Genomic DNA, 22,853 nt, shown 5'->3' with positions numbered 1-22,853 from the left:
CTATTCGGTCTGTGCCTGTGATGTGAACGCTGGATGGAGACTCATAATATAAAGGAACAAAGCGCACGGCTCTCAGCCTCGCAGGGCACAGAAAGGCGTGTGCGACAGCGCGCAAGCAGTGCTGGGACCCCAGGGCCCCCGGGAAAGCAGGTCAGGTGTGAGGCCCTAGGGTCCTGCCCGGCGGGAGGGTGACCCCCGGGAGCGCTCTGACCCGCGGGAGCGTGGGAGCGTGGTCTGGAGCCCCCGCAGTGCGCCCCCTTGCGCACCGGACACCTGGCGCCTGGAGCACCGAGAGGGGCACGCGAGCCTCCCGCCGCGCCCGCTCTCTGAGGAAGGACGGTTCACGCGGCCCTTGGGCCAGAGCGTTTTTCCTTCTTCAGGGAGGGCGCGAACCGGTCCCCACGACCGCAGATTATGCGGTCGAGTTTCCCACCTTCGGGAAAACCGCAGTGGACAAGGCTCGCCGCGGAAAACCGCCTTCGTGACCACGGCATCCCCCGGGTGGGCCCAGTGGGCAGGACAGGCCCCAAGACAGCCGGTGGCCCCGGGAGGGAGGGGCGCAGTCACGGGGAGGGGATCGTCACCGGGGCGGGGGTCACCGCCACGGGAGGGGGCGTCACCCGAGGGCGTCGCCACCACGGGAGGGGTCGTCACCAGGACGGAGTCGCCACCAAGGGAGGGGGCGTCACCGGGGCGGGGGTCAACACCACGGGTAGGAGGCGTCACCGCGGCGCCGACTACCGGCGGGGGACGAGAGCGGAGACAGCGGCAGCGGCCCGACCAGGGTACGAAACCCAACGTGCCGGCCGGCCCAGTGCGCAGGCGCAGCACGGGCCAATCGGAGTGGGCGGGGCGAAAGGGAGGACCCCCCCCCCCCGGGAAGGGGCGGGGCCTGCGCGGCTCACATCCGGCTCCTGCGCACTCCTCTTCCTCTGGTCTCCCTCGGTCCCCGTGCCCGTGCCGGTCAGTTCGCGAGCCGGAGCTTGCAGCCGTCGTCAAGTGCTCCCGCCATCCAGCCAGTCCATCCTCAGGTCACTGTCTGCCACAGACCACGCACGTCTCGCCCCTGCCCTAGAGGACGTGGCCGGAGCCCAGTTAGAAGAGGAGGCCGGGCAGCGGAGGAGAGGAGGGGCGCTCCAGTGCCTACTTTCTCGACTGGGGCGAGGCAGCTCAGCCTGGGGTCCGGAGGTCCGCGAGCACAGCTTTTGCGCTGGGGCAACGTCTGGCGTGTCCCGGCTTCGCTTCTGAAGCCTTTCCTGACGTCTCCGCTGCAGACTGGGTGAGCTCCAGCATTGCAAACCCAGAGGTCTGCCGTTCAGCATGGTCACGTCTGGCCTGCTAGAAGGCCACCTCCTTTTCTGTTTTGCGCACGGCTATAGCTCTGGGCAGAGACAACAAACTGCGTGTAGTATGCACTCAATAAACATCATCTGATTAAACCGGTAATTCACCCATCCCACTCATTGATTTTGATTTTCTCGAAGGAAAGAGCCAAGTTGCTGATCATTAAAAAAACAAAACTTCCACCATTGTAGCAGGATTCTCGCTCAGAGAGTCGTGATTCTGAGGCTTTTCTTTCCAGGAAGCAACTTTATTGGTGTCGGCACCCCAGCTGGGTTCATACCCGAAGAACTGAGCCCTGAACGCCACATGTGGTCTTTTATGCATTTTCGATTTGTCTCCCATCTATGGGTAACATACGGACATACAGTCTGATGGGGTGGTCTCATGGTATAGGGTTGTGAGGGATGTCACGTAGCCTGGTTGCCTTCCCTTGTCATGAGGTCTTTTCTCACTACATTCCTTAGGGACGGCCTCTACTCACCACTAGTGACTAAGTTTCAGCAAACGCTCTGAGCAGAGGTAGAACACAACAGCAGTGCCGCTGGGGAAACCACAAATACTAGTATCCAGTACAAGGTGTGGCTGGAGAACATTCTGGGGAGGAGCGAAGGCGTGCGTGCTCTGTGTGGGCTGGTCCTCGAAGACGAAACACACTGGACAACAGAGGACCGAACGATAAGGTGAACTTCGGGGGAATGAAGGCTGTCCCCAGAGCAGGAGGGTACGTGTGCTGTGTACCAGCACAGGGGGCTTCACGGGGCGGGCAAGGACGCTGGGACCCGCCCCGTGAAGGCTCCTGAACAGCGGGGGCACTTGGGGAACACGCGATTTCTAGAGCCTTATTTAAAAATGACTAACTCGTGTACTTGGCAAACTGCTTGAACCCCCTTAATGGCTATGCCAAATGGCATACACCCCTTTATCCCTGAGCGACCTCACCCCCCTCCCTCCCGAGGCGGCTAACGCCAACTCAGGGTATCCTGGGCACATCCAGGCGTACAAGCAGCTCCGTTCTGACAGACGGTTCTGCACCTTCTCACTGGCTGACCCGTGGAGGGACCTCTCCTTTCCAGATTATACAGCCCTACCTCGCTCCTAGTGGCTGCACTCCATTTCGCAGAATGCACGTACCATAATTCACCCAGTAAGACGGGACCTTTGCAAGATTAGTTTACTTCAGGGTGTGAACGCTACAGGCCCAGGACAGAGGAGGAGAGAACTCCTGCCCAGAACCTGTGACAGAAGGTCTCCTGTCTCCCACGGGCCCCTGAGCACAGCCCCTAACGTGGAGCGTGGGAAGCTCGCCGCCAGGGGTTGACATCGGATCTGAATGGCAGACAGGAGGTTAAGGTTAGTTAAGAGAGAGACCCGAGTGAGCCTTCTAAAGCTGGTCGGAGTCAGGTGGCCCGCGGGCAAGCCTACGGGGCGTGTTTCACGCTAAACCGAATCGGGACGCCCCGCGCACTGGAGGTGGTGGCAAATGGACCCGTGGGAGGTGCTCCCTGCTGCGGCCAGACAGCAGAATCCCTGTACTTGGTGGCCCCAGCCCCACCTTGAATGCACACGGAAATACGGCCTGGGGCCAGCTGTGGCCCGAGACCTGCAGGCTTTTGTACCGTTGGCAAAGACGTGATCACAGGGCCATGGTGAGGAACGGTTCGGAAAACACACGGTCCTCTCCACCGAGAGTAATCACAACGAAATCATCTACTGGGTGCGGGTGCCAGAGGCTAAGTGCTTTCCAGATGTCACAACCACTTCGGGAGAGGGGGACACAGGAGGAAACCGAGACCCTGAGGAGTGAAGTCACTGGCCCCGTCACATGGCTAGGCAGGTGCCTGAGCGCAGACCATCACAGCCACGGAGCACAGAGGTCCCAAGCACCACCACCCCCCCTCCACCTGCAGGCACTTGGCAAAGGGTCGTAGGTCCCCGTGACCTCCCCCAGCCAGGTCTGCGGATGCAGGTGACACCGCAGGAGCCTGCCCTCGCTTCTGCAGTGGAAGATACCAAAAATAACCATCTGAGCTTTGTATGAAGTTGTGCGTTTTTTTTTATAAAAAAATAGGTATGCTTTGTAATCAGCAACTTTTTTTTTTTTTAACTACGACAAAAAAAGGTAATCTAAAAGCAAAAGAGATGATAAAGAAAAGTAACGCGTGCGGGCCGTCTGCGCACAGGGCCGGTGGGCGTGGTCTCTGCAGAGAGAGCGTGACCTTCACTGAGAACCGCCGAGCGAGCTCGGCTCCTTCTGCGGCGCGGGCATGCCTCTGCCTCCGACCCCGCGTTTCCCTTTGTTTCTTCTTCACACAGACGTAACAAACACGGCTAGCGTCTTATTTTAACGAGAATACTAGTTTTCTATGAAAGAGAAAACGAGCAAACATATAAAAAGGTCATTTTATTACACCTTTTGTTTGGCGGGATACCGGTGCCCTTTTTAAAATCCTACTATTCAAGTACAAATGGTGGTGTTTACAAAATATTTACAATCTCAGTCTTCCTACTTTATAGTTTACAACACAACGGCTGTCTGGTCACACAGGAAACGGAAGATGGTGGAGACCTCAAACGGGAAAGCCCCGCCTCAACGGGCACCGGATCCGGCCAAGCGTGGGGTCCGGCTTCCCGCTCCCGACGGGGTCTTAGACACAGCCTCCCGCCCTTAACTGCAGCGAACGTCTCTTCGTAAAGAATATGGGGAACCGCTCCCGGTGGCGGCCGGGTGGAGCGTGACAGCGCTCTGGCTGCCGTCGTCCTCGGTCACTACGGGCCGGGCAAGAACCCGGCTCCCGGGCAGTGCGGGATTCCGCTCCCAGAACCACCTGAGGTCTGCGCACCCCCCCCTCCCCAACCCGTGCTCAGTTCTGAAACACGGACAGTGAACCTTCACGACAGAAGACCGAGAAACTACACACCGGGAGGAGGAGGTTTACTGGAATGACCACTGGGGGCTGCGGGGCTGCTGGTGACGTCTAAGGAAAAGAGAAGTAACACGTCTCCTGCTCTGTATTCTGCGTGAGGGGACCCGCGAAGGAGACCCCCTCAGAGATGAGAGACTCCTGTCACGCACTGAGAAAAGGGCGGGGGCTCCACGCCACGAACGCTCTGAACCCCAGGTCAGTTCTGAGCGACGCTCCGAATTCTCTCCCGGTGTCCAGACTAACAGAGGACCGCCATCCGGGCAGCCCCGCCTCGGGGACGCTCCAAGGTGCAGCCAGCACCTGCTCCAGATGCAGACTGCCAGCACCACGAAGGGCGAGGGGAACGCGGACCGGGTGTGCGAAGGAGGAGCTGCGACAAGACAAGGGGGCTCTGGGGCACGGCTGGGGACGAAGAGGGGCAGGAATCCCCTCAGCACGCACAGAAGGAGCATGCACAGAGCACCCCCAGCACCCTGTGGTCCCTCCTGACGGCACCTGCCACGCCTGAACCAACGAGCGTGGTTGTAAGAAAACAAGAGCAGAGGGCTCTTTGGATACATTCGAGTCAACCGAAATGCTAAGTCCCTTTCCAAATTCCCACCCAGAGCTCAACAACGAGCTGCCTCCTCGCTTCGGTAAACGCCCCCGTATTACCGTCCACGTACACTGAATGGAAACAAAAACATACGGGCCGCTTTCCTTTGTGTCACTTCAAGTGGTACAACGAGGGGAGAACACGCGAAATTAGCAGGTAAAAGCCCTCAGGATGCCCACACAGACCTAAGACAACCGGATTTCCTGGACCGAGTGACATAAAAGAGGCACGGAGACAGAGCAGAGAGGCGGTCCCCGAGCGGGCGCTTCTGCCGGGGTGAAAACGGCCAGGTGAGCACAGGTCATCAGCCGACCGAGCCCACTGCAAAAACTCCTGCTTTCTCGCTGTAGTACAAAAATGAAACAGAGGCACACACGGGGCCTCCCCTTTGCCCCTCAGCTGTACCACCCCCTCGCCCCCAAATCCTGCACAGAAGGTTCTCTGCTTTCCACAGAACCGCGAGGAGCGCAGGCGCTCACGGACGAGACCCCGGCACGGCGGGCAACGGAACCTGCCGCGAGCCCAGGGTGAAGAGTGGACCGCGCCTGCTTCGGCAGGCAACGCCTACAGGCTCGCGAAGAAGTCACCGTGCTCGAGGAGGTCTCCCGCGGCGGCAGACCACGCCCGGGACGGGCAGGAAAGCCAGGGGGGCGATGCCAGGCACCCCCGCTCTCACCGGGCCCCCGCCCGCACTGAGCGCTCCGGGCCCCAAACCAGTTCGAGACCGGAGCCTCACAAAGCCTGCCGGAGCCGCCGCGGCGCGTGGAGTCCAAGCACGGGCTTCCTCCACGAGCGGGAAGTGTCCTGGAAGTGCCGGGACGGAAACCGGTCACGCTGTGGGCAGGGCCTGGGGGAGGCCACACGGGCCGCTCTTTGGAATGAAAGTTCCACCGGAGACGGTATCCGGCCGACACCGTGGGAACACTTCACGAATGTGCCCGATGGGGGTCAGTGGTGAGAACGTCCCGTAAACGTCCGAACAGGCCCCCTCTCAGGAGGGAGAGAAGAGAGCACCCTGGGCCTCTCGGGTCTGAGCTGCGCTGCGTCAGGCGGTCTGTCTCCTCTCCAAGGACCGGAGCGGGTCCTCAGTTAGGTGTGCAGCCCCGCGCGGAGGCAGACGCGGTCAGAGACCACAGTTCAGCTTCAGAAAGTGTTTTACGACCCACCGCGCACTCCACGCGGCTACCGTGATGCGTGAGACACGGCGCGCTAACGGAGGTTCTAAATGGCCTCAAGACCCAGTGCTACTGCTCTCGAGGAGAAACCGGAAGGTGGAATCGCCACCGTCACTTTTTTGACCGGCGACATACTACAGGGGCGGGGGCGGCGCAGCAGGAGGAAATGATCACGCTGCTCCGCTTCAAGGAGAACTCCGCAGGTGCGGCACATCTCAAATGACATCGTCCCCAGGTGCAACGACAGACAGTCTACCCGCCTCTGGCTGGGGGCGCGGTGCACGGCGACCCGCCCTGCGGCCGCCCCGCTCTCGGGACTAGGGGCACGGAGGCTTGGTGGGCGTCTTTAGCCTCACGGCGGGGACCCTCATCTGTAGCTTGGGCTGCTGGCTTGGGCTGTCGGAGCTGGCTGGCACCTGGGCCGGGTTGGGGACGCCGGGGCTCTGCAGCTGGGCCGCCGCGGTCGTCACAACTTGCTGCTGCATGAGCTTCTGCTGCACCACCTGCGCCGTCGCCGTCACCGTGGGGATCATCTGCACCTGCTGCCCGGCCGCGGGCGCCTGGGTGAGGGTCACGGTCTGCGGGGAAGCCTGAGCCAGAACAGTTAGAAAACACGCGCGGCCTAGAAAACACAGGTCTAGCGACGTGACCGACAAAAAGGTTCTCGGGGGTGGGGAGGGGGTGCGAGGCCTAATTAGCACCAGTGCTTTTGTGAAACGTGAAACCACGTGACGGATCCAAGGGTGCACTCTGGTTTCCGACTGCACAAAAGCAGGGAAAAAAGCCACCGAATGAAACCACTGCTGCTCTCAGGCGAAGGCTGACGACGGGGCGCTCTGCTTTGTACGGCCGCATTTGGTAGCAACAGATACAAAGGCAGGAGCCTGATGGTTAGGTGACAAGGGTCACCACTGTCCCCAGCAGTCCTTACCCTTCTAGGACCCAAAGTCACTGCGAGCAAACAGTTTTCTTTCAGTGTTTCCCTAAAACTAAGGTATGGGGGCTTCGGCCTGTAGGTGCATCGGAAGTCACCGGTGAAGCAGTGACCCTAGAATAAGCCCCTGATTTCTGAACCGAACACGTACGTTCAGCTTTGTCCTGCTGGCCTAAGGGTTTCAAGAATCCTCCCCGAAGTGAATTTTTTCTGAATTATGAAAATCGGAAGTGATTCTGTTAACATTCTACCTTCTCACAACGAAAACCACGAACCCCCCTAAACGGAGACATGAAGTTTACTGAGAAGTTGGCGTGAGACCCCCCCCAGAGGGCTGTGCGTCTGTGGGTCCTACCTGCTGGGAAGCAGAGGCGACCTGCTGGATGCTGGCCACGGGCGTCTGCTGCTGGACGACTTGAGGGAGTTTGGCAACCTTCGACAAAACAAAGAAAAGCCAAATGCAGAATTCAAAAGAACATATGCACAGAAAGAGAGTTTTCTCCCCCTTTCTTTCCTTCAGCTCTCAATAAAAGCAAAAACAGGGGCGCCCTGGGCGGGCTGAGTCGGTTAAGCGTCCGACTTCGGCTCAGGTCCTGACCTCACAGTTCACGGGTTTGAGCCCCACGTCGGGGCTGTCAGTGCAGAGCCGGCTTCAGATCCTGTCTTCCTCTCTCTGCCCGTCCCTCTCTCGTGCTCATACGCGCGCTCTCTCTCTCTCAAAAGGAAGTAAGTGTCAACGACAAAAAAAAGCAAAAACAGAACAGCATCCAAGTGACCCAGAAGAGCCCCTCTCAGATTGCTCACCCGGAGCCTGAGAGACCCCGCTAACCACGCTGCAGGGGGACCGTGCCCGCCTCCGCAAGCTGCAAGCGGGTCTAACCAGCAGCTCCTCCTGGTCTCGTGTCTCAGCCACGTTTTTTCTTTTACTAAGAACTGTTTGTATGGGAGAGTTTGTGTAAGAGAAGTAAATCGAGGACAGAATGAAATAGTTTAGCGTCTCCAGAGTTCTCACAAGAGTCCCTTCTTCGAGCCCGGGCAACGTCCCGGGAGGGCACCCCCACTGCAGCTAAGGCTCAGCCTGTTCCCACGATGCACCGACATTTCATCGCGCTGCCATATTCTTCTCAATCACGACTGAGATCTCCCTTCCCGACAAAGTGCCGCTTCCCACCCCGCCACTGCCTTTCGCAAATGTTTCGCCACATGCGTACGTGGCTGTCCCGAGGCAGAAAGAGGATTCTGGCCACTTGGGTCTACCCGGGGCTGTCGGTTCAGAGGCAGATCAGGCTCCTGAGTGGGCAGCTGCTGGGGGCCGGGCCGGGACACTGCTGCCTGGGTCTCTAACTCATAGAACAGGGATGAAATTAAGTCTTTTCTGAGACAATTCTGGAGCAAATGTGAAATTTCGCGACACACTTGTAAATGACAGAGCTCCAAGTAAACGCTGGTTCTCATTATAAAACGTGAAATTACGCGGAGAGCACACACTAGTTCACTGTATTAAAAATCGTCACAGGATTTGCTGGGACAACGAACGCGCCCAAGTCCTCCGCAGCGCTGACCGGAAACAAAGACTTGGGCAGTTGGATGAGGGCCCCACTTGCACACAGCGGGCCGGGACTCCGTGGGCACACCACGAAACACGGAGACCCCGTGGGTGACACGGACACATCTTAAACGCGTCCATGAACTCACAAGAGGCGAGGAAGTCCCGGTCCCAAACCGCGGCCGCGGTGGCACCCAGAGTGATGGGCGGAGGCGCTCACACCCTGAGAGCACATGCTCCGTGAGGAGGCCCCGCGGGGGATTCTCACGGTCGCCAGGGGCGCGGCAGACAAGGGGCCGAGTTCAGATCCATGGTCAGTGAGGCCCCACTGTGGTTCCGTCACCGGGAGGGGATCTGCGAGGAAGTGCACCGCCCGAGGCCCTGGTGCTGGCGGGGGAGGGGACCCAGGCGCAGAACCCAACTGACATTACCCGAGGGACACCGACCCTCAAGCCACAGCGGATCTGGCCCTGGCGGAGCCCCCGGGAGCCCAGCAGGAGCAGGAATCGGCCTACAACCCAGAGCTCAAAGCAATCCCAAAGACGGGCTTCAAGGAGCTGGCTCACAAGAAGGTAACTACTATGAACACAGTTACCGAAACAACAGCAGCAGAGACATAAAATTAAAATCCTTAATTTAGACGTAGCTAATAAGGGATCTAATATGAAGAGCAAAAGCGGAGGGGCACCTGGGTGGCTCAGTCGGTTTAAGCGTGCAACTTCAGCTCAGGTCATGACCTCACGGTCTGTGGGTTCAAGCCCTGTGTCGGGCTCCGGGCTGACAGCTCAGAGCCCAGAGCCTGCTTCGGATTCTGTGTCTCCCTCTCTCCCTCTGTCCCTCCCCCACTCACGCTCTGTCTCCCTCAAAAATAAACATTGAATTAAAAAAGAAAAAAAGCAAAAATAGAAAAAAAACATAAGGAGAAGTGCACAACCAGAGTGAGAGACTTTTAACACATCTGTGCAGTAACTGACAGGCCAGGCATCGGTAAGGACGCAGAAGTCTGGAGCGACCCAAGTAGTAAACCTGACCCAGTGGCAGGATGGCCTGACAACCGTGCCCGACACTGCCAGAGAGCCAGAATCACTGGCGGACTGGGTCTGGAGTGTGAGATCAAGAAAGGACAGCTGCTGTGGGTTTGGCCCAGGCGAGGCCGAAGGTCAGGTGAGGCCAAGGCCCCGCAGAGGCCACACGTCTTCGGGGACTTCGTCCAAAGGCAGTCAGGACCAGAGTCTGGAACAGGAGTAGCAATCGGCTGCAGGTGTGAATCTGGAGTCATGGGCACGGAGACAGAACCGGGGCGTCGAGACTGGGAGGGATCACCAAGGGAAGAAGAGCCTCTAAAAACACTTTCAAAACGCCACAAAAAAAAGGGAACAAAATTTGTAGCAAACTAGGTGAAGAAGAAAATTGTCTTGCTCTTATGAAGGATGATTTAACAAATCAGACCTTGCAAAGATGATCATGTGAACAGATACGGCTGAGCCTCCCGTCCACTCTGTCGGGGCCTCTGCGGGCCTCACCGGCACAACAAAGCAGGAAGGAAGGGGCGGGGGAAGAGCAAGGCTCCAGCCACCACTCTGTGCGGGCCATGTGCCGGGGGACGAAGGAGGCGCAGGAGACCACGGATGGACTGTCGAAGGAACAGGGCTTGATGGAGGCATCCGGATTCAAAGGTCAAGGTACAGAGATTGTGCAAGGCACAGACGGAAAACAGAGACTCAGAAACACATGACTACAAAAGCATCAGAAACATTCATTAAGTAGGAACAAATCCGATACGAGAGATACGACCTTCCTGAAAAAAGTCAGAAAACCTAGTTAAAGGGCATTAAAGAAGCTAAACAACGAAAGACACGTCACGTTGGTGAATCTCCAGTCGAGGCTGCAGAGACATCAGCTTTCCCCCAGATTCATCTCCAGAGTCCAGGAATGCTGCACCCCGCTAATTTTAGCGTGCGTGAGCCAAAGCGAGCGGTTCCAGCAAGAATTCCAACAGCTGTGGCTGTGGCGTGTCACCTTCACCAGCTGACTCGAACTGGGAAGCGCAGAGAGCCAAGAGCAGCAGGATGTTCCCAGCGGGACGAGGCGGGGGGTCTGCCTCCCAGACGCCGAGCCTCTCTACGCAGCCCGAGGGACGGACGCAGAGCGCGGTGCCGGAGAAGGCACCGTTCACGCCAGTGCCACGCGACGGACCAGGGGGAAAGTAGTGCCGAAAGTAACAGGGCGTTCTAACGGGAAAATGAAAATGAATCCGTTTGTCTATCACCTGGAAAAACCAATTTCAACAAGGTTTAAAACCTAAGTGTGAATGAAAAGCTACGAGGTTTGTAGAAGATAGGGGAAAGGAACGTCGGGACGTCTGGGAAGGGTTTCTTAAGCAAGACACAGAAAGTGCTATTCAGAAACAGGAAGACTGACGAGTCCCGATACGTTAGAGTTAAGAACTTTCGCTCATCCGGAGACACCACACCGTGAGTGCAAAGATCGGGCGCCGACGGCAACAGTACAGAGCCCCGAGGGCTAACAGCCAGGGTGGGAGCAGCGCTGGGAGAGCACGGGAACGGGCAGTGGCTCACAGAAGACGAGAGCCACCGGTCCACGGGGTCCTGACAGGCAGAGCCGCGGCAGCCGCCAGAGGGACACGGCGGCACGCCGAGGCCAGGAGGAGGCCCGGGGGGCTGGGACCGCTGCAGAAGCCCGATGGACGCGCACCCCCCACAGCGCTGCTCCCCCACCCCGGGTGGCCGCGTGCGCGGCTCACATGGGCGAAGCAGCCCCCCTGCTGAGGCCCGGCACGCGTCTCTGCGGCTCCTGCCACCCTCCGTAAGCAGCCACGGGCCGGCGGCGAAGCCAGGAGCAGCCCGCACGGCCGGCGGCAGCCGAGTGATGGCGCGTGTGGATGCGTGAAGCAGGAAGCTGACCGCTAACTCCCGGAGGAGCCTCACAGGCATGAAGGACGTCCCCGGAGCGTGACCTCAGCACGGTCCCCAAGCCACACTGCTGAGACCCCACAGGCGGCAAAGCCAGCGAGGCACGTCAGGGCACGGCCACCTCCGAGGAGCAGAGGCCCACCGCGCGGCCTTCGGGGTATCCGCCGGCGGTCACTCCGCGCCCCACACATCCGACCAGCCCGTGCGCGCCCGGTGGTGTTGCGCAGTCTCCGCACACGCGCTCCCGCTCACCTGGATCTGGGTCTGCACCTGCTGAGCCCCGGCCAGCTTCTGGGCCTGGGACATGGGTGTGGTAAGAAACTGGGTCTTGAGGGCTGGCTGGGTGGCATAGGTGACCTTTTGTGGCTGGCCCTGAGCAGCGATCTGCTGTGCGGCGATCTGGAGAGAGACGGCCCTAGGTCAGAGCCAGGTGAGGCCGGGCGTTGCCTCCTCGGGGCCAGCGAAGAGGGCCCCCGGCACCCCCAGCCCATGCTCCCGGCATGGCCCCGCCTGTGTGTCACCGGCCGTGCCCAAGTCCCCTGGGAGACCAGGCTGGGGCTCACCTTTACACCGTCTGTAGGCCTGGCGTCGTGTCCGTCCTCACGTCAGTGAGTGAACTTGACCACGATACAAAAAACACCCGCCTACAACTTCCTGCATCTAATTTTACGATTTGGGCACGTACCCAAAACCACTTGGCATAAAGGGCGAGACACCTCCACGCACGACCTCTGCAGGTTTATAAAACATCTCATTTCTAGTTTTCTCTGCCAGAAGAGCGAGGACTGTTCCCCAGGCCGTGCACACAGTCTACACGGTTGGTTTAGGGGGCGTGGCCACCCACGGTACTCTTTAGTCTTTCGAGCCACACGAACGTCAGACCGACGCTACAGCTAAGACCCCCCGCCCCTCTTCCCCGCCCCAAGGTACGCCAACCCTACAATGACACAGGCCCGACCACGGTGTCCTCGGCATCCTGGCACCAGGGCCTCCCAGCGTGGCCGGCTCTGCGAGCAGCCCCACCCTGCACGCCTATGGAGCCGAGTCCCAGGATGGCCCGAAAGGACCAGGGCGGGGACTCGGAGTGTCTCCTCCTCAAAGCGTCCGCCACAGGGGAGACACTGCCCCGGCGGTGGGTGTGGCTCTGCAATCAACGAGACATACCTTTCTCGAAGGCCAACGGCTCCACCCACCCGGGAGGAAGGGGCAAGAGGTCCCGAGGGCACACATCTGGTGCGTGGAGCGGCTGCTGCCAGGATGGCTCTTGCCTGAGCCACCCCCCCCCCCCCCCCCCCCCTCTGCCCTCCCGAACGTGTCTGCCCTGGTACGCCCTAACCACGCCCCTGGCCGGGCGCGGCCCCTTCCCTCTGCCGTCCCCACAGACACTACGGGGTCAGGGGCGGGCGGGATCTCCGCCCCCAGCAGGCCCCTGCAAGCGGGACGGCCGCACGCGGGACCCTGCGGTCCGACGGTCAGCTCTGCGACTCTGAGCAAGTCATTTCCTTTCTCTGAGCCTCAGTTTCCTCTGGGTAACACGCGCAGCCCTGCCCTGAAATCCGACACCGGAGCGACAGCTGCTCCCGTGCAGGAAAACAGCGGGTCTGACACGCACTCGGAGAACCAGTGTCATCGCCTACACGTCGGGCTGCGAGCTACCAGTGAGTACGCAGAGCAGCCCAGCACCTCACTCTCGCTTCCTCTCAGTGGGGCGCCTGCAGAGTGCACGGCCTGGGGACCCGAATCAGCTCAGAGCTACGCGCTCGCACACTTGTGAGTCGGCGAAGACGCTGACAGCGCTCCTTCCGGCAGGCCCCTCTCCCCTCAGCTCGTCACTCCCCTCACGGCACGCACGCACGCGTGTACGAACACACAAGGACACGGCCCCCGCCTGGCTCATCTGAGCATAATGTCTGTCCCGTACACAGGGGGGCCAGGCACTCACACACGGAGAGCTACACCTCCACCCCTGAATCCTTCGGGCCCTTTCCCAGCCGTGCAATTCCACAGCCCGCTTCCCAGCTCCCCGCAGGCTCCTGGCACCCGGGGCTCCCCGTCCCGTAACCACATTCTCCCCGGGAGGCCTCACGGCAGCTCCTACCCCGAGACCCCCGTGCAGCCTGAGTGCATGGGCACGGGGTCGTCAGGCGGCGAGGCGAGGCGCGGCGCACAGGACCCTCCCGTCCCACGCGCACACCGTGCCCGGCGGCAGGGCCCGGCTCGGCGTGAAGGCAGGGTGGCGGGAGGATCCCCGCAGGAAGCCAGTACCTTCTGCTGGACAGCCGCTGGGCCCGGGGCAGCCTGTGGCTGGATGGCTTTCTGCTGCTGCACGGCTTGCTGCTTCAGCTTCAGCAGCTGCTGGACGTGCACGGGCTGGGCCACGACGGTCTGTCCTGTGAACACGACCAAGTCCTTAGTCACAGAGCTCAGGAGGGACGCGGGTCTCGGGGCTTCCCTGAAGCTCCCTGCATCTCCCTGAGCCGCTGGGTGGTTCAGACTGACGGCCGTCCCTATAGAAAACCTCACGCGGGATCTGTGCGGGACAAACACGGCCACCGCACGGGCACGTTTACGTGGTTTCTGGGCTCATGAGGACGTTCACGTAAAGGTACGGGGAGCTCAGAACGTTAACGGTTAAACGAAAGGCCAAACCTTGTACTTGGGAAGCCGAGGGACACTCCGGCTGAAGGTGCATTGCCCTGACATGCTCGACGTGGGCGTCCAGCATGGAAGCCGCCAGGGCGGGTGGCCACCGTGCCAGAGGACGCGCTGGCCCTGCTCGAGGCTCTAAGCGCAGCGGGGGGGGGGGGGGGGGGGGGAGGGGGGCGGGGTCGCACAAGACAGGCACCTGCGGCTTTCTGCGGCTGCCCGATGGCCACACTGATCCCGGCAACATTCATGGGCAGGGTCGTCACACCCGGCGAGGAGACCACGGCCGCAGGCACGGACACCACCGGAGGCTTCGCCAGCGCCACCTGGGCCGGCTGGGGCGCCTGAGCCTGCATCTGCCCTTGCGCCTGCAGCTGCGAAGGGGGAACCCGGGTCTAAACAATGAAAATAATGGGAGAGTCCAGAGATGTTCGGGACGGCACGCGTCTGTGCAAACATTTCCCCACAAGAGGCCAAGCGGTGGGAAACGATTCACAAAGTGAAAAGTGGTTGTCGGCTGAAGGAACATACGGGGGCGTGGGCTCATCTACGCTTGACCTGCCACCGGCGGGCGCGGGGACGGGGGCTCCATGAGCCCCACGTGCTGCACACCCACACTCGCGATCAGACCCTGCCACGCAGCTCGCACCTGTGCCTCTCCGCCCCCGATCCCCGGAGGAGCCCCGGCCTGCAGCGTCTGCTACACAAGCCGTCTCCCGCTCCTTCCGCTACGACTGAAGGCCGGCCTGCCGCCCCCTCCTGTGGCCCCTGCCGCACTCTTCCAGAAAGCTCTCCCACGGATCCCACCTGTTGCTACTCAGTCATCACGCTGCTACCGAGTGCTCGTCGATTATGTTGCATCTTCGGAAAGGAAAACAGATCCACTTTACCCGTGCAAGCACTCGGCTAACCCTAAACCTACACACACGTGAGTGTGAAAACCAGCGTTGAGCCCATGAGACGTTCTCACCTTCGTGACTTGCTGCGAAAGTGTGCAAGCGGGACGACTTGCACGTAGCTTGTGGTCGGTTTCTCTGCCTTTTGCCACATCATCGTCCAAAGCTGCGTGCTGTCCCAACGAGTGGGACGCCACTGCACTATTTGGTAAAGTCCCCAGTTAAGGGGGACCTACGTCCCTCCTCTAACACGCCCGAAACGACAGGATTGTGCGCCCGGCACGTGGCACTCCTCCTACTAGTTCTTTAGAGGGAACAGACAGAGGTCCCCGAGGTAAACTGGTGAGCAGTTTTTGGCCGAATCACTGGAACTCCCCCCAGAGTCGGAGCCGATCTCCCTCCGGCGACCCTGCAGGGGGCATGTGCCGGCAGCCTTCCCTACACCCTGGCCACCACACGTGATCCCCACTCGTTTGAACTTAACGTTTCTTGTGAATACAGGCAGAACCACACTTGCCTTCCCGGTTCCCGTCCACTCCCACCCGTCTTGCGGCCTTAGAGCAGGCGTGAGGCACACGCACAGCAGAGCCTGAGCACCCAGCCCGAGCCGCCCAGTGGCAGGCGACTAGCAGTACGATTTGGGCAAGTTACCTGAGCTGTGGGCCTCAGTCTGCACACCTGCACCGTTGAGTGCACACTCAAACCCCCCTACTCCTGCCTCGGCAGCAGCCTGCGAGCACTGATCACGTGAGAGGCCCAGGGCCTGGGGCGGCGCCTGGCCCGGAGCAGGGTCCCTGCCGTTAGCGGTCACTAGGGCCAGAATGGGGGGCTCCCCAAGCAGGACACAGGCTCGCCTGATGGGACAGTGTCTGGCCCACAGCACATGAGACCCGCTCTTGCCGAATCTCACTCCTCTTCCCAGACGCTGATTTCACTGCGACTTTCTGCTCCCCTTCAGAAACCTCCAGAGCCTCTGGGCCGACAAAGCACAGGGACACCAGAGCCTGGTTTTCAGGCCTCGCCCACCTCCCGACATGGGCCTCGTCCCCAACGGAGCCTGGCCCTCCCTGCATCCTCTGGCTCACTCCCCGCCTCCTCCAGCTGCCCCGCCCGCCAAAGCTCTGGGCGGCGTGGGGAGGGAAGCGCACCTATCGCTTTCCTAGGAGGCCCGCCAGAACGCCTAGCGTCGGCCTGAGCAAGCAGTAACAGTCCACGTAAACGTTCAAAGACATTGCCTCGGAAAAACAAATGCATCAACTGGAACTTACGAGCCGGGCCACCTGGAGGTTGGCCACGGTGGTGCCCGTGAGCAGGGCTCCGGGCCGCGGGGCCGTGACCGTGGCCAGCTGGGGGCTCTGCTGCGGCGTGGGTGGCGGGGCCTGCACTTGCACTTGTGTGGCGGGCTGTGGGGGCCCTGGCGGGGCCTGCGGTGGGGGGGCCTGCTGGGGCAGCTGCAGTTTCTGCTTCTGCATTTTGATCAGATGTTCCTAAAACCCAGATAAAGTAGCTTTTCATCAATATTAGCCGCATTCCAAATCCATAAATCTTGGTTTCAAGTTACCGTTGAACTATCCATTAAACACCGAGGTAGACAGTTGCTAATACGCGATATGCAAACCATAATCTAGGGGCTTTCTGACATTTTTTAAAAATGTTCTTTTATTAAAAACTAGCATTATTGACGCAAACTAGAAACAGTAATTCTGACAGATGAGTGAATTCACAGCAAAATTTCTTGGTTTCTCTCACTCGCGAACAACTGACCTTAAATCCGTAACTTATAAAATTTTTAAAGTCTATAAATCGTAATCCTTTTTGAACTTCTAAAGTTTATTAGGAGACGTGCATCAGCTCTCAACTTTTTGTTCTAAGTGTCTCCAAATGAATACAATCGATAAAGAAGTCTCATGCCTTTAAGTTAAAACATTAAGATACCAAAACAGCCCAAAAACTATTTTAAGGAGTCAATTTTCTTTTCAGAGAACTTAGGCTGTGGAATTCCTATCAGATCTGTGTCTACATGGGGGACAATGACAACAACTCTGAAATCGACTTCAGAGAGAGCAGGCTGTGCCCAGGCACAGGCAAACGAGTGAGTGATCGGGAGGCCCTGGCAGCCGTGGGCAGGCCCTCGTGTCCTGGGGAGAAGCAGGACATGGGGAGGAGGGAAGGCAGTGTGTGTGTGGGGGGGGGGGGGAGAGGGAGCTGGGCCCAGTAACTTTCTAATTTAAGGGCCGTCCCCCAGACTTCTGCAGTAACGGCCATGTTCTAGACCCGGGCTGTCCCATCCAGTAGTCACAGAGCCCCTGACACGTGGCTGGCGCGACAGGAGCTGAGTGCTTTCTCTGGGATCACTTCTGGGCCTTCTGGCTATGATGGAGTGTGAATGCTGCATCAGGTGGCTCGTCCTTTCTCTGGTGCGCCTGGGGCCTCACTAGTGGAGCCTCGGCTGAGGGCTTGCACACCGCCCCCCCCCCCCCCCCCGCAGCCCCTCCGGCATGCCCTCTTGCCCCTCTGCAAGCGAAAAGGGCAGGCCCAAGGTCAGGTACTTACTGTGGCAGGCCTGGGAACTAGCTGGAACTCTAAAACACTGTCTTGTTTCTAGCAGTTCTCTCTACTCACTACCCGTGCCAAGCAATGGCGCTTTTCCAATGTGGCAGATACAGTATCTCCCTTCAAAGTGAACGTATTTTTGTACACGATTGCACAGATGGTGCAGAGCGGCAAAAATCAGGAACGTCAGGACTCAAATCACTTTGAGGAACAACACCGCACATGCGCTACGCGTCACCATTTTCTCTGGCTGGGGACGGAACCTCTACTTCGGAGCCTGAACTGCGGCGCACAGCGCCAGAAAGCGAGCGGGAAGACACGTCTCCAGAGCGCTGTGACCAGACCGCTCACACGACCGTGGGGGGACACCGTACGGAGAGTGGTTGTTAAAGACGAGACAAGCACGCTTCCCCCAAAGACCACAGCGGATCCGTGCAAAACACACTGGGAATTCAATGACAACGCGAGGCATCGGACGGCGTGCGTGTGGTTTCCTGCCAGATACTCACCGGGGTCAGCTTGCCGACAGCTTTGATCTGCGCCGGCGACTGGGCCTGGCCCTGGATCTGCGGGACCTGAACCTGGGAGGGCGGCGGCGGTGGCGGCGGCTGCGGCTGCTGCTGCTGCTGCTGCTGCTGCTGCTGCCTGAGCAGCTGGAAGTGTGCGGGCGTGATGGCCTTCCCGGGCAGCTGCACCCCTGCGGCTGGAGAGGGGCTCCGTCAGACCTCGCACGCACACGGCCCTCCCCTCCTCCCGTGACAAACGGCCGCTCGAGGTCCCGGCTCGGTTTAACGGTGAGAAGGGTCACGCGGGAAACCGAACCCGCCTTTACCTTGGGACACCTGAGTCACCAAAGACCGGGTCGGGGTCTGCACCGGGGTCAGGCTGGTAGTGACCACGGCCGAGGCTGTCACAGAGGTAACCGCGCGAACGCTCTGGGTGGGTGCCAGGGACACCAGGTCGGACGAGGCCGTGGCCGGGGAGCCGACCGCTCGCGGCTGGGTGTGGACCACCTGGGCGGGAGCAGGGCCTCCGGAGGTCTGCAAGAGGCGACGGGGGAGGCCGTCAGGTCACTCGGCGCTTTTCTCTTTTCTCGGTCGTGGGAGGCAGAGGACCCCAATCTCTGAACCCAAGAAAACGGAGCGCTTTCCGGATCTCGGCGGCTTGACAGGCTGAACGTGCCGACGGAGCGAGTTCCACTAAAGCGGGTCGGTTAACCACAGAAAACCAGTCTGAGACGCCGGTGCTCCCGTCCCCGCTGTCCTCAAAGACTCTTGTCCCCGGGACACTGTGGTTTGGGCCATCCTCCAGACGACGGTGCTCACTCCCCAGACACCGAGCTTCTCCCGCCCCCGCACAGGCGCTGCCGCTCCCTGCGCCCCACACGTGGACCCTCCGAGCCACGGCCGCCCGCGTCCCGCCACGAGCAGTGGGCATGCCCCACTGACTCCCCTGGTCCCTGCCGGCCCCTCGGTGCGGACGGCCGCCCCGTCCCCATCCCCGCGCGCGGACCCGGCACCACGCTCTGTGCTTCCCGGGCAGCCGTCCGGCTCCACGCGCCTCGACCCTGCTCTCCCGCCTTCCCTCACAGCACGTCTCTCTCCTGCTCTTCCCTCCCGAGCACGGGAGTCACGCTCGTATGCCTCTGGTGGCTCCGCTAAAATTACCCCGTGAACACTAGCTAGCGTTTCCTCGACGGCGTCACACCCGTGCTCCTCCTGAGAGACCGCAGAGCCTTTCGGCGCCTCGGTCCCCCGCTGACTCACACGCCGCCGTCCCCGCGCGTGGTCCCTGCTGTCGGCCCCGCGCGGAGTCGCTGTCGGGTCGGCGTCCGCCTCGCTCCTCACACCTTCCGTCTGTCAACAGCCGCCTTCTGCCTCAAGCGTGTTTCATTCGGCAAGGGCCCACAGGCCGGGACCCGTCTTCGTCTGGGAATGCTACGTTACCCTCGTTCTTCAAGGTATTTCCGGAAGAGATGGAATACCAGAGGCGGCGGTCACCGTCACTAGCTCATCGTGTCGTCCCAGCAGCTCCCGGCCTCATGGCCGGCGAGAAGGAAACCACCCCCGGAGGCGGCGTGCCGGGCTCGGGCTCCTTCCACGTCTCTCTGCGGCCAGCCCCGTGCGGGCGCGGGCTCCGTCCCGTGGTCCCACATCGGGCTGCATGGGGACCGGTCGGGATTTCTGTAAGTACGGGTCAGTGCTGTCGCTCAGTTCTGGAAAACTCGCATCCTCAAATGCTACCTTTGCCCGCCCTCCTCCCTGTCTGGATTCCGATGCACCACAAGGCTCCCGGTCTACAGCCTCACGCGCTCTCCTCCGCGCACTCCCTGCTGTCGCCCACACGGCACTGGGCGGGACTCCTCTTCCAGCCAATTCTCCCAACTGTGTGTAAACACGCTGTAGCCCGTTACCAGAGTTTTTCTTTTTTTCAATCCTGGTAACCATGTTTCTCACTCCCAGACGTTCTCTACGGTGAACCTTGGACGGGTGTGGGGGCCACAGGCGCCAAAGCCCCTGCACAGTTGGAAATCCACAACTTTGCCCTAAAACTTGACTACTACCCTCCGGCTGACAGAGAACAGACTTGTGGCTCCAACTCTGGAGGGAGAGAGGCCTCACCCTGCGCCGCCCCTGCGGGCAGCACGAGGGTGGAGGGAATCTGGGGTTCACTTCTGGCTCGGCCGCGCGTCCCGGGAAGAGCCGCCGGGCTCCCGGCTCACGGGGTCGGCACCTCTGTCCAGACACCCCAGGGGTGAGCGAGCCTCAGGCTCACACGGGGTCCCCTGTCCGGCGACACGGGTAAGAGGCACCGCAAGGCAGACACCACGTCGGTGCAGTTTCTCTGCATTTCTTCCTCCTTAGACTTTGCCCTGATACGTTTTTCGTCAGCTCCTTAAAACTTTTAAAGAGAGGATGAGTCTTCTGTATCCAATGGTTCTGATGCATTTCATTGGAGAGCAGTGTAAGTAACAGGCCTGACCTCGTTACCAGAAACAGAAGCCCGTTCCTGGACTTCTGAGACGGTCTTCCCTCTGCCCTTTTCTTCTCGGGTCCCATTCTGTGACACACGCAGCGTCACGGGAACTGTCCCAGAGCACACCTCTGCTCAGGCACTTCCCAGGGCTCCCGGCTGCTGGCGAACAAACCCATATCCTTCAGCCGGACACACAAACCCTAAGACCAGTGAGCTCAACGTCCCACGGTGCGAGCGCGCAGGGCCCCTCTGGGAGGGGGATTCCTGCCTCCGTTCAGACGTCTGTTTGTGCCCCCTGAACAGAACCACCCGCCGGGCCCCGGACACGCCTTCCCAGTGCTGAAGAGTCGCGTGCCTGGACGACGTCGTCCCGTCCTCTGGAAGCTCAGAGAGGCCTCCCTGGTACCTGTCCCTCTTGGGCGGTCCCGCCGCAGGACTCTCAGAGCCCTGGGAAGTACGCCGTGTGGGACTCCATGTTCTACTCCCACGTCGCCACAAAGAGTATCTCGTCTCTGAGAGCTACTCAAAAAACACGTCACGGATGGATTACTTTACCTCCTATAAACGTCAAATGTAGAAACGGGTCTTTTTCAAAACAGAACGAGTGCAACGACTTGGGTGTCCACCCTCACACCAGGAGTGCTACTGGCCACGCAGGACATTCGTAACGCCACACGCCCAGCCACTGGCTGCTGTTATTAAGACGCCAAATCAAAAGTGCTTTACCGCAAAGCATAAAGAAAAATAAGTAAAGTAATCCTAAATGATACGCTAGAAAAACTTCTCATTTACGCCGTAGCACAGACAGTATAACTCTCCCGTTTCCGGTACACGGACCTACGAGTGTTCACAGGTGCATGTGGCCAAGCAACCACCGCAATCTAGATACAGATCGTATTGTCTCCTGTCTCTACCGTTTTGCCTTTCCCACATTATTTAAACGTGAGGCCTTCTGAAATGCTGCTCACTGGCAAACCTTGTCACGCGGGCCAGCAGCCCACTGTGCACGGCGGGGTGTTCCTAGAGGGAGCGGACGTGCCAGCGGGCCCTCCCATCCATTCACGGCTGAAAGTCCTGGGGTCGCTTCCACTCCGAGTGACTATGAACGAAGCCCCCTGCACACACACTCAGGCTTTCCGTGCAGAAGCGTGCTTTCGCTTCCCTGGGGGAAATCCTAGGCGTGGAGGTGCGAGGCTGTGCGGCAGGCCGCCTTCCCGCATTTCCCACACGACGCTAAGACTCCGCCATCAGCAGCGCGAGCTCCAGGCGGGCGGCCAGGTCTGGTTTCTAAAGCCGCGCTCAGAGACACGCGCCGGCACACCTCACTGGGCCCTTCGCCTGCTTTTCCCTGAGGACTAACAACGTCCAACCCCTGTCCACGCCTGTTGTCCCTGCTTCTTCTTCGGGGAGGTGACTGCTCAGATCTGTGGTCCGCTGTCTGAAACTGTTTTCTTACTGCAGACACCTCATTCAATCTACAAACCGGTCCTTCATCACACGTGGCCAACAAGCATTTTCCAAGCTTTCCATTTTCTTAATATGTTTCAAGCACCAGATGTTGACTTTCACGAAGGCTAACTTTCGGTCTCCGTCCAAAGCAAGGGAGCAAAGCTGTTCTCCCAGGGTTTCCGTGTACGGGTCCTTCTGTTTCGGGTTTTACGTTTGGGTGTACGATCACCTCGGGTGACTCCTCGTACCCGGCAGGGGCCCGGCTCGTGGTCTCGCAGGCCTCCCAGCGCCACTCGTTGAGAAGACCAGGCTCTCCCCTTGTGGTCCTCTGGCGCTCTCCATGGAGACCAACGCCCAAGCGCACGTGGGTCTCTCTCTGGACTCGGTACCCCATTCTGCGGAGCTGTACCTGCCCTGCCACCGGCACCTTGTCTCAATCACTACAGCAGCACCTTTCGTAGGAGACACTTTCAAAACCAAGAGGGACAATACTCTACTTGTCAGAGCACTGCTCGCGCAGGGCACGTGCCGTCTTTGGGTACGTGACTAAACTGGAAACGGGGATGTAAGTTGAGCCTCCTCAGTCTCGTTTATTTTTGTCATTTACAGCGAAGCACCAGGGGCAAGGAGGTGGCCAGACACGGCGTGTGTCTTGGTGAGTGCAAGGTCTCCCGGTTCTGCGCTCAGAGGGTCTCACGGCCCCACGGCTTTCCCTCTGCCCGCTTCCCATGCACAGGTCTGGCCGCCCCACGAGCGGACCACGCCTCCTGCGCTTCGCACCCCACCTGGCCCTCGCATGCCCACCCGTACGGTTCCCCCGAGAGTGGCCCTCTCTGCGGCCCCACGTCCCCCCAAGCAAATCTGTCACGGTACGTGAGGCGC

The 22,853-nt window shown here is 59.9% G+C and overlaps 1 protein-coding gene and 1 pseudogene across 8 annotated transcripts in view; both read right to left on the bottom strand.

The window, feature by feature from the left end:
* Positions 1-377: 377 nt before the first annotated feature.
* Positions 378-509, bottom strand: LOC115498882 (annotated as a pseudogene).
* Positions 510-3,725: 3,216 nt separating this feature from the next.
* EP400 (E1A binding protein p400) overlaps positions 3,726-22,853 on the bottom strand; it is a 97,207-nt gene continuing 78,079 nt past the window's right edge. For all 8 annotated transcript variants that reach the window (XM_030336892.1, XM_030336897.1, XM_030336895.1 and 5 more), the window contains 8 exons: positions 18,379-18,586; positions 18,056-18,249; positions 16,262-16,480; positions 14,297-14,492; positions 13,717-13,841; positions 11,704-11,850; positions 7,328-7,405; positions 3,726-6,628 (listed from right to left, as the gene is read on the bottom strand). In XM_030336892.1, the coding sequence (XP_030192752.1) occupies positions 6,291-6,628; positions 7,328-7,405; positions 11,704-11,850; positions 13,717-13,841; positions 14,297-14,492; positions 16,262-16,480; positions 18,056-18,249; positions 18,379-18,586 (1,505 nt within the window). In that variant the 3' untranslated portion in view covers positions 3,726-6,290. The remainder of the gene's footprint in view (positions 6,629-7,327; positions 7,406-11,703; positions 11,851-13,716; positions 13,842-14,296; positions 14,493-16,261; positions 16,481-18,055; positions 18,250-18,378; positions 18,587-22,853) is intronic.

The sequence above is a fragment of the Lynx canadensis genome, chromosome D3 (genome assembly GCF_007474595.2).
Source record: "Lynx canadensis isolate LIC74 chromosome D3, mLynCan4.pri.v2, whole genome shotgun sequence".
Classification (NCBI taxonomy): Eukaryota; Metazoa; Chordata; class Mammalia; order Carnivora; family Felidae; genus Lynx; species Lynx canadensis.
Note: the sequence above shows the minus strand (reverse complement) of the source record. Positions and strands in the feature narration are given on the sequence as shown.